The following is an 11,501-nucleotide window of genomic DNA, read 5'->3' on the forward strand; positions in this document are numbered from 1 at the left end:
TCATTTTGTCAAGCAAATCTTGAATGGAAGATTGCCAAATTTCCCTGTCGATGCTAAAACTTTTATTTATTGGATATCATCACTTGAAATGTGCAGAAAAAAAAAGTGTTTTTTTTCAAAATGCATATAGAAACTACGTCTATTACAATATTTAACTATGCCCTCAATCCTCTTCTCCTCCTCCAAATTCTTCTCCTTCAAATGCTACTTCTTCATGTTCAAATTCTCCTTCTCCTTCTCCTTCATCTTCAAATTCTTCTTCTTCTTCTTCTTCCTCTTCTTCTTCTTCTTCTTCTTCTTCTTCTCTGGGAATACCTGGACAAAGTTATATACAAAATTTGAGAAGAATTAGAATTTATTTAGATTTGTTTCAAGTATAAAATCAGACCTACAAATTAGAAAACGCCACCAAAGTCAAAGGGGGAAGGCACACAATATTTCTATGGACATGTTTTTAAACATAAATTTGAAAGGAGTCGGTACCATAAGTCTCAATTAGGACATCACACGAACCCAAATACAAAATTGAACAGAAACTAACTGGTACCTTCGATGATAAATAGTTTAATGTCATTCAAATTTTCAGCAATATGCTGCTGATCATCCTGATCATCAATCAGTACATCATTGTCGGGTGTGCTATGGACAGAAGCCAACGTTGGATGGAAGCAATACATGCGAGTATTGATGCTGTGCAACACTGCAGCATTTTGGTACACATTGGTATTAGTATCATACTCGTATAGATCATAATGCCGTGTCTGGGGATTCTGTACCAGAAAAGACACTTGCTTGCTGTCGATCCAGACTGGACAGCCTTTAAAACTGCCTTGCTGATTTAAAACGAAGTTGTCCAAAGTGCGGGGAACCATCCAACATCTGTTTGCACTGTCAAAAGTAGCAATGACTATGTGCATTCTGAAAATGCATACAAGGGTAAGTAAACCTTTCGCCCTCCCTATCCATATATCCTGACCACTGAAAATTTTACCATAATCACGATCAAGAAACTCAGGACGGTCAATTAGTGTAGCCTCTTCTCTCTTAGTATCAAAAGCTAGAACACTACCGTCTTTTCTGAGCCAATACAGAGAATCGCCCCAATAAACATGTGGACCACCAACAGATAATGATACGAAAGAATTGGTCCTCAGTTGGATTTCACGCCACAAGCCAGGTTGCTCTGATGAAAGTAGGCGAAACTTGTAGAACAAGTTGGAATTTTCCTCCAACTTATTGATGGTTACCAATTTGTAGTGATCTGCCTTTGGGTACTCAACCGCTAGCCCTATGCTTTCTATATTATTTGGCGGAACATTTGGGTATGCTATCAATTGGTGCTCTCCAGTCATGGGATTGAAAACACAGTAACGCCTAACTCGTTCAAAATCAATGAGAATGAGACCATTACATGAGGCCAGAATCTCAATTTCATTGGGTAAAGTCGACACAGATTGAGTGATTGGGTTTAAGGAGATCTTGTAGAAACTATTTCGTACTGACCACCCATCATATACTGTGTAGATGAGTTGGGTAGAAGAGTCTTTATGACGTTTGAACAAAATTTGGGCAAATTCAGCATCATGAGAAATCATATCTCTAACTTCCCTTGATACAAGTTTATATTGAACAACTAACTTCAAGGGCATGCGGGAGATGATCTCCCTAAGGGCATCGAAATCACGTTTTTCATTGTTATCCATATTTTCTTCTCCTCTCTTATGTTTGTTACGTTGGAAGTTTGTGTAAATAGAGTCCTATTTATAACCAACTTCTACGGTTACTTTTACCAAAAGGCGTGAAAGGTTGTGTGTTTCATTCTTTTTCTTTTATTATGAAAGGATATGTCGTTTCAGTTTCCAACCGTTGTTTTTTGAATCCAACTTCTACGTAACTGTTACCGTGAATGAGAATATTCTGTACAACATTAGGCAGTTCACTAATCTTCAGTCTTTAATCCCTAATGTAGAAATTAAGAACTATTATCTGATGTTTCTAAACTAAATCCATCAAGTAACAAGAAATCTGATACTACCTTAGTTCTTCTGCATGATGAAAATACTACAGCGATTTCAAGTTTTACATCAAATCTAATGCTCTTACCAAATAGACAGAATGTAAGCATTCTTACCAAGTAGACAGAATTTAAACCATTTTAGATTAAATCCAATGCTTTCACTTGTAGCCTGTGCCCTCCATCTCCCCTTTGTAGGAATTTTTCTCTTATTAGTGTCAACTTACTGTAAACTTGTGTCATGGTCAATCTGTCTCTTGGGGATTCAGCTGAACATGCAACACCGATCTCAAGTATGCCAACCAAGCATTCCATCTGTTCTTTCTTGATATTGCCCCAGTATTCTTCGCCACAGGTTGCTTTACTCATCTCACCATGAAAAGCTGTTTTGTCTAGAATCTCCATAACTTTCTCTGGCAATGCTGTTTCTACAAAGTGGTGGAGGGTAGAACTTGCTTGGAACAAAGTGTCTGTGGGTCTTCTTCCAGTGAATATTTCCAATATTAGGATCCCAAAACTGTACATATCTCCTACAACGGAGACCTTACTACCCATGCCGTATTCTGCAACAAGCAAATTGATCATCTCATAAATAAACCACTATTGTTACAAGAAACCATATGGTATATTCATAGTTTTTGTTTACATATAAAAATTACCTGGAGCTGCATAGCCAATGGTTCCCAGAACTCCAAGTGAGCTAAACTGATGTAGATCCGATTCATTACTGAATTCAGGAACGAGTCTCACCAAACCAAAATCACCCAAATGAGCGGTGAGATCTTCATCAAGAAGAATGTTCTGTGGTTTTATATCACAGTGAATCATGGGTGTTTGGCACTCATGGTGAAGATAATGAAGTGCAGAGGCCACATCTATTATGATATTCATTCTCTGAAGTGTGGTCAAGCTACTCTTCTCATTCATCTCCTTTTCTGGATGTAGCCATTCGTCCAAGTTCCCTTTTGGCATGAACTGAAAGACTAAAGCTTTAAAATCATTTCCCTTGAAATCAGAACTTGAGCATACACTGATGACCTTGACAAGGTTCCGGTGCCTTATGTTTCTCAATGCTTGGCATTCTGCTAAGAAGCTTTTTGAAGCACCTTCATGCTGGAGTTTGAGTACCTTCACAGCAACGACCGTTCCATCAGAGGGAAAAGTTCCCTTATAAACAGTTCCAAAACTGCCAGAGCCAATAAGATTTTCAGAAGAAAATCCACCTGTTGCAGTGCGGAGCTCTTCATACGAAATATTGGGGTAGAAATGCGCAGATTTAGACCTATCTTGTGGTGCTGGTTGATTGTTCAAATTTCTTCTCCTACAAAGGAAAACTACTAACAAGGCCAGGATTGAAAATGAAGCAGCAAAAACAATTATCAAAATAAACTTGAGGGCAAGCACATGCTTCTTCCGTGTCTTTTGATAAATACAAGGTTGTAAATGAAGCTCTTGAATCCCACCACAAAGCTTGGAGTTTCCGCTTAATACATCTGCACTCAAATTTGAAAATATTCCGGTGACAGGAACCTCACCCTCTAGATTGTTAAAAGATAAGTTCAAGTAGTGTAGGGAAGTAAGATTTGCAATGAAGTGAGGGATTGGCCCTGATAGGTTGTTTAGGGAAAGATCCAAGGATTGGAGATCCGGCAAATCTTCTAAATTGGGAATGGTTCCTTGGAGGGAGTTTCCCTTCATATAGATCTCCCCCAAGGTCAAGCATTTTCCAAGAGTTTGTGGAATCATACCCGAAAGATTGTTGTAAGAAAAATCAAGATAAGTAAGATGATTCCAGTTACCAATATCCACTGGTAATGGACCAGTCAAAGAGTTATTAGATGCAAAAATATCTGTGAGGGATGAGAGAGCAAAAAGTTGTTGTGGTATAGTTCCTGTCAGGTTGTTTTCAGAAAATCCCAATTTTAGCAGTTGGTTACAGTTTCCCAATGTTGAAGGTATGTTACCCTCTAACCTGTTAAGTCCCAAATAAAGATAGACGAGTTCAGTGAGGTTTCCTATTGAAAAAGGGATGACCCCTGTCAAGAGATTGTTAACCAAGTTGAGAGCTCCCAAGTTTGTAAGTCTTCCAATAGAATCTGGAATACTACCTATAAAATTGTTGGAACCAATGTCGAGTAGATTCAAATTCACCAGGTTTGAGATCTCTCTTGGTATGTTTCCACCAATTCTATTTTCGAAGAAGAGTAGGCGTTGTAACTGACTAGAAAGGTTGCCTATTGAATGAGGTAATGTACCTCCAAACTGGTTGCCTCCAAAATGGAGCATTTGTAGACTGCTGCAGTTGGTAAGAGAATTTACAAAGTCAAGGTCATCATGCTTACCATATCCAAGATGGTTATTCCAAACATTGAGCCATAACAAATTCCGCAAGTTACCAAAACCCTTAGGTATATTTCCAGTGAAATTGTTTACAGGAAAATCAAGCTCTAGCAATTTTGAAGCATTGGCCAAGGAGGATGGTATGGAACCAATGAATTGACAGTTCGCCAAGTAAAGTATTTGGAGATTAGGGAAGTAGTTGCCTAACTCAGATCTGAGATTACCAGAAAAGTTGTTAAGGGAAAGTGATATTAGTTCCAGGGATGACAAATTGTACAACGGAGGAGGGAACTCCCCAGATAAGCTATTTACTGACAGTCCAAGAATCCTCAACTTGGTTAATCGAGCTAAAGAAACTGGCACTTCTCCTTCTAGATTGTTGTACGATAAATGCAGCTTCTCTAAAGATGTAAGATTTCCAATAGAACCTGGAATGATTCCTGTCAGGTTGTTATTTCTGAGGTACAAGTTCACTAACTTCGTTAAAGATCCAACTTGGTAAGGAATCTTTCCCACTAGAGTGTTGTGGTCTAGGACAAGGCTCTTGAGTTTAACACAATGTGATAGATTAGCTGGAATTTCTCCTGTTAGATAGTTAAAACTCAAATTCAAGTATTGAAGCCTTGGCAGCCTGCTGAGTTGTTGAGGAATTTTTTCATGGAAGGCATTTTCTGCAAGGTCAAGAGAATTGAGAAAAGAGAGATTTCCAAGATGATCTGAGATCGTACCTGCCAGCCTCAGCCCTTTGAGATTCAAACGGATGACTCTTACGTGTCTCAGGCCACATTTTACTCCAGTCCACTGACAGAAATGAACAGAATCATTCCAAGAGACGAAAACTCTTGATGGATCCTCGGTTATTTGGGACTTGAATCCAAGTAAGGCAAGATTATCAGTTTCATTGCTAAGAAAAGCAGCTGATGCAGCATGTTGGAGAGAAAATGACAATAGAAACACAAGAAACACAGCACGGATAGCCAGAAAGGTGTGGAAATTAAAACTCGTTGTGAAAACTTCCATTTTGGAAAATGTCAAGAAGCAAAAGACGATACCTCTCGTAAATGTTGTTTTGGTATTGGAGTGCATAGTTTTTTCTTCTTTTTTTTTGTAAATTTTAAGCCATCACCATCACAGCTTAGTGCACCAATACATACATGACATAAGAACAACGAATTTGGTGCTTGATCCACCTAATCTTTTCTTTATAATATGCATTAAGAATTATTCAGCTCTTGAAAAAGTCACAACCTTCTGGTGCAAGGTAAGGACATATCAACTAATCTTTTACTTAATCAAGAGTTGGGCTGACTAACAGTAGAACTGTTCTATTTGAGTCAACTCCCCATCTTTTCTCTGTAATTTCACTGATTCAGAATAGGATATACTGGAGTTGCTATATTTCTCATTCCGAATAAAATACCCCTTGCTTGGTCTTCCTTTCTCACATCGGTGGGGATGGATCCTTTGGTCTCCCTATATGGACTTACCCTTACAAGCTAGCTTTTGAGGTTGAGTTAGCCCAGGTGCTATATCTATCACCCCTGTCATATATTTGATGCAGCCCTTGTTGGAACAGATGTAATCGTAGTTATATTCTAATATTTTCTTGAAGATTAGGCACTTGCCACTCCTCAATTCAAAGCACAGACATTGACTCAGAGTATACATTGAATGGCTCATATTGATACTAGTTACTTGTTCTATAAAAAAGAGGACAAAGTGTGTGCATCTTTTTCATTCAAGCAGGCTATATTGAGCTGAAACATACAAAGATAATACACTAGCTAAGAGTTTCTGCACCTACTTATATATATTGGGAATTAAGAAAACTAAACAACAATCGTCCAACGAAAGAATTAGGGCTAATTAAGCATTAAATATTTTGATGCATACGATATCTCAAGTGATAACTGATGCCACCAATCATCAATTCATTCTGCTGGTTACATCCTCTCAAATCATATTCCTCGATATCAGGTTCAAGCAACATAGCGCCAATAATTTTCAGCAACATCTTGATCCTCTACTGCATGATCATGATCCTTAGCTTCATCTTTTTATGGCGTGAAATCCAACTGAGAACCAATACTTTCAGTTCTAATTTATCCTTCTGTAAACGATCAGAAGTGACGGTAGTGTTTTTGCTTTTCATACAAAGAAAAAAGAGACTGTACTAATTAAACGTCATGAGTTTATTGATCGTGGTGTGCCATCACAACCATGCAAAATTTTACAATGTAATCAAACACAATGATATAAACTCAGAACAGTCAATTAATTAGTATAGCCTCTTCTTTCTTTGTATGAAAAGCTAGAACACTACTGTCACTTATACAGAAAATTGCACCAATAAACAGGTGGGCTACTAAAGACCAAAGAACTGAAAGTATCGCCTCTCAGTTGGATTTCATGCCATAACTCGGATGGCTCCAATGAAAGTATGTTAAATTTGTAGAACAAGTTGAAATTTTCAGCCAACATATTGATGGTAACAATTTCTATTGATTTGAATTTAGGTAATCAACAATTAAACCTACAGCACCAAATTTATTTGTCGATAATAAAATATGGGAAAGTTTAGGATTATCAATTCTACCTTTAAAACACTTGCTTAGAACTTTACATTGAAATGCAACTTCAAGAGCAAGTGGGAGACGATCTCTATAACTATATAAAGTAATTCACAGAAGAGAGCAGAGATGATTTTATTAATAACAAATAGGGTATTTATACAAAAGTATGGATCCATAAGGATCATGAAAGAAATCAAAACAATTAATTAAAATAAATGACAATCTTTACAATTATGAATAAGAATCTTGAAAGAATTCAATACAATCAATCAAAATAAATGACAATCTTTACTGTTATGAATAAGGATCACGAAAGATATACCATCAATCAAAATAAATGTATCTTTTTTATGGCCCCTTAATTATTTTTCTATTCAAATAATCTCTTCAACCTTAGATCGTTAGGTGCTACGCTTTATTATTCGTCGAAATTAATTAAAGCGATAGCTTTGCCCTTCGATCAAATATTACTACTCCTACTACATAATTTTTTTTGTATAAAAATATAAAATTGGTATTCTAACTAATAATAAGGAGTAAAAACATTTCATATTAATTACTTCATCCGCCCATCTTTACTTGTCCAGTATACTAAAAGTAATTGTTAACTTTACCTGTCTAGTTTGAAAATTCATAATTTATCATTTTGTGTTTATTTTATCCTTGCTATCAAACTATTCATTTTCAATATTTAGATGACTTGTAATTTATAGGGATGGTATATCTATACTAAAACTATCCTCCTGCTGCTGCTGTTCTTGTTATTATTGTTATTCTTATTATTATTATTATTATTATTATTATTATTATTATTATTATTATTATTATTATTATTATTATTATTATTATTATTATTATTATTATTATTATTATTATTATTATTATTATTATTATTATTATTATTATTATTATTATTATTATTATTATTATTATTATTATTATTATTATTATTATTATTATTATTATTATTATTATTATTATTATTATTATTATTATTATTATTATTATTATTATTATTATTATTATTATTATTATTATTATTATTATTATTATTATTATTATTATTATTATTATTATTATTATTATTATTATTATTATTATTATTATTATTATTATTATTATTATTATTATTATTATTATTATTATTATTATTATTATTATTATTATTATTATTATTATTATTATTATTATTATTATTATTATTATTATTATTATTATTATTATTATTATTATTATTATTATTATTATTATTATTATTATTTTTTTTTATTTTTTTTAAAAATTATTATTATTATTTTTATTTTTTATTTTTATTTTTAAAGGTGCTCTAAGTTGATTTGGACAAGTAAAGTTGGACGGAAAGAGTATAGTAACCGTTAATTATTATGATAATAATAATGCTGAATCTCTTCAAATGCACATTAATGGAAAATTATGGTAAGTTATCAAACAATGGAAAAATCTTTCACCTTCTTCCATATATCATGGTGCGATGCATCTAAATAAAATTAGTGGTAACCAAAGAATGAAAAGATGCATTTGTTTCATTTTTTTTTAAAAAAACCCTTCTTCATTTAAAATAATTATCATTTAAACAAAAGAAATATATTCTTAGTAAAAGTTAACATTAAGTAGCCTTTGGATTCAAATAAAACGGATGATTACTTAGAAATATATTCTTAGTAAAAGTTAATGTTAAGTAGCCGTTGGATCCAAATAAAACGGGTGGTTACTAAGAAATATATTCTCAGTAAAAGTTAACGTTAAGTAGCTGTTGGATTCAAATAAAACGGATGGTTACTAAGAAATAAGTTAACGTTGGATTCAAATAAAATGGGTGGTTACTAGAAACGACACATCCTTTCATTTATAAAACACCTCTTCCTTCCTCTTCCAACTCTTTATTTAAACAAAATTCCAATATTGATATATTATGGAATTGAATGATGATATACTACTTGGGAAGATTATCCCCAGTTTGCCTTTGAAGTTCGTTGTTCAATGTAAACTTCTATCGAAGGATGTTAAAACTATGATTTCTCATCCTGATTTTGCCCGAACTTTGTACCAACATCATAAAGAAACTTGTACACAGCTCATTTATTCAATAAATGGGTTAGGCAGCAGAACATTCTACAAATTCTCCGTAAACCCAACAATCACTCTCACTCAATCTGTGTTACCCTATGAAATTGAGATTATGGCTTCGTGTAATGGTCTGATTCTCTTTGACTTTGAACGACCTATGCGTTTTTGTGTTTTTAATCCCGTAACTGGAGAGCACCAATTGATGCCATACCCAGATCTAGAGTCTGCATATATGTATGAAAGTAAAGGCTTTGCTGTTGATTACCCGGCTTCAGATCAATACAAAGTGGTAATCATCAGTAAGTTGGTTGAAAATTCTAACTTGTACTACAAATTTCATGTACTTTCATCAGAGAGACCTGGCCTGTGGCGTGAAATCCAACTGAGAACCAATACTTTTATATCTTTATCCTACGGTGTTCCATCTGTTTATTGGCGCAATTCTCTGTATTGGCTCAGAGATGATGGTAGTGTTCTAGCATTTGATACAAAGAGAGAAGAAGCTATACTCATTGACCGTCCTGAGTTTATTGATCATTTTGATCAAAGCTACGGTAAAATGTTGGTTGGTCAGGATAAATGGCTAGGGATGGCGCGAGGTTTTCTTACCCTTGTATGCATTTTCAGGAAGTACATAGTCATAAGCACTTATGGCAGTGCAAGCAGCCGTTGGAGGGTTTCCAACACTTTGGAAAGCTTTGTTTCTCGTCCAGACGGTGTTATTATTGGCTTTCCAGTGTGGATCGACAGCAGGCAAGTGTCGTTTATGGTAAGACATTTGCTACATAATGATCTATACGAGTATAATACTCAGATCAATAGGTACGAAAATAATGCTGTGGTGTTGGGGTCAGTTAGTTATCCCATGTATTGCTTCCATCCAACGTTAGCTGGTGCCCATTACACACCCTCCAATAATATAGAGGCTGATGATCAGGCGCATATTGCTGCAAATTTGGACAACATCAGAAGATTTATCATTGAAGGTACCAGCTAGTTTCAGTTGAATTTTGTATTTTAGTTCTTGTGATGTCCTAAATGAGACTTAAGGTCAGATATTGTGTGCCTTCTTTGTTTGACGTTTTCTAATTTCTAGGTCTGGTTTTTTACTTGAAACAAGTCTAGATCATTTCTAATTCTTCCCATTTTTTTTTTGTGTAACTTTGTCCAGGTATTTCTATCCCTGAAGAAACTTCATCATCAGAAGAGGAAGAGGAAGAAGAAGAAGAAGAAGAAGCGGGAGGAGAAGCAGCTGGAGGAGGAGGAGAAGAGATATTGTAATAAACATGGCTTTCTGCCCTTCACTATCTTCAAATTAACATGACTCAATTTGTTATTTCTGGGAGACTAAGGAGATTGAGGGCATTGGTTATATTGTAATAGACGTGGTTTCCTATATGCATTTTGAATTAAAACTTCTTCTTTTTTTGCACATTTCAAGTGAAGAATTCCAGATTTTAGCATCATCAGGGGAAGATGTTTGGCGAATCTTCCATTCAAAATTTGCTTGTTCAATAAAGCATCATAATATGTGCTGTTTTTATTTTATTTTGGAAAATGCCAAGAAGCTAAAGACGATACCTCTCATAAATGTTATAGCTACATTTGTCCGGGAATATAATACGTGGATGATGCATTATGTGGAAAGCTATATATATGCCATTGCAATGTGTCAAGAAAAATAATCAAAAGGAAAACTCAGTGTAACAAACACTAAAGTGGTTGTAGTGATTTTCTCAATTCAACAACAAACAATAGAGAGAACAAACTAATAAGCTTTGATTCATATGAAAATGACCAATTACAATATGAAGAACACGAACAATATCAGTAACTATAAAGAAACGATGAGGGAACTACGAGAGAATTGGGGATGAGAAGCACAGTCTTTGCCTAAGCATAATTATAATTCGCATAAAACCTATTTTGCTCTTAAAATACTCTATTTATCAACCCAGATCCCACACATAGCCACTTAATCTGGTATTGGGCTTCTTCGCCAATAATGGTCTAGGCCCATTCATAACACGCAGATCCTCTCTAGTGAAACGATGAAACATTAAGATAATAATATCAATATTTGTTTCCTTTCACTAGCAGTATACATTCAATGGCTCATATTGATACTTGCTGCTTATTCTATAAACAAGTGAATAAAGTAAGTGTATCTTTTTCATTCAAGCAAGCTATATTCAGCTGAAACATACACGAATATCTAGCAAAGAGTTTCTGCTCCCACTTATATATATTGAAAATTAAGAAAACTAAACAACAATCATTCAACGAAAGACTTAGGACTAATTAATGCATCAAATATTTTGATGCATAGTTGCATACTATATATATATATATCTAGTAGATCAATTGATGACTGATGCCACCAATCATCATAAGTACTGTCCAATTCATTCTGCTGGCTACATCCTCTCAAATCATATTCCCCATTGAAAGTTGTTGTATCCTCAATCTTATCAACTTGTTCATCA

General features: G+C 34.4%; 2 protein-coding genes across 2 annotated transcripts; both read right to left on the minus strand.

Annotated features, from left to right (window-relative positions):
- Positions 1–536: 536 nt before the first annotated feature.
- Positions 537–1,703, minus strand: LOC107061350 (putative F-box/kelch-repeat protein At1g20790). The gene has a single exon (XM_015310478.1). It carries the CDS (start codon positions 1,701–1,703, stop codon positions 537–539), a length of 1,167 nt encoding a protein of 388 aa, XP_015165964.1.
- Positions 1,704–2,024: 321 nt separating this feature from the next.
- Positions 2,025–5,413, minus strand: LOC102588807 (putative receptor-like protein kinase At3g47110). Its single transcript, XM_015310526.1, has 2 exons — positions 2,674–5,413; positions 2,025–2,577 (listed from the first exon to the last, which is right to left on the minus strand). The coding sequence occupies exons 1-2, from the start codon at positions 5,372–5,374 to the stop codon at positions 2,156–2,158; spliced, it is 3,123 nt and encodes a 1,040-aa protein (XP_015166012.1). The 5' UTR covers positions 5,375–5,413; the 3' UTR covers positions 2,025–2,155.
- Between the last annotated feature and the right edge of the window lie 6,088 nt (positions 5,414–11,501).

Source organism: Solanum tuberosum, unplaced genomic scaffold, assembly GCF_000226075.1.
Source record: "Solanum tuberosum cultivar DM 1-3 516 R44 unplaced genomic scaffold, SolTub_3.0 scf00127, whole genome shotgun sequence".
NCBI lineage: Eukaryota > Viridiplantae > Streptophyta > Magnoliopsida > Solanales > Solanaceae > Solanum > Solanum tuberosum.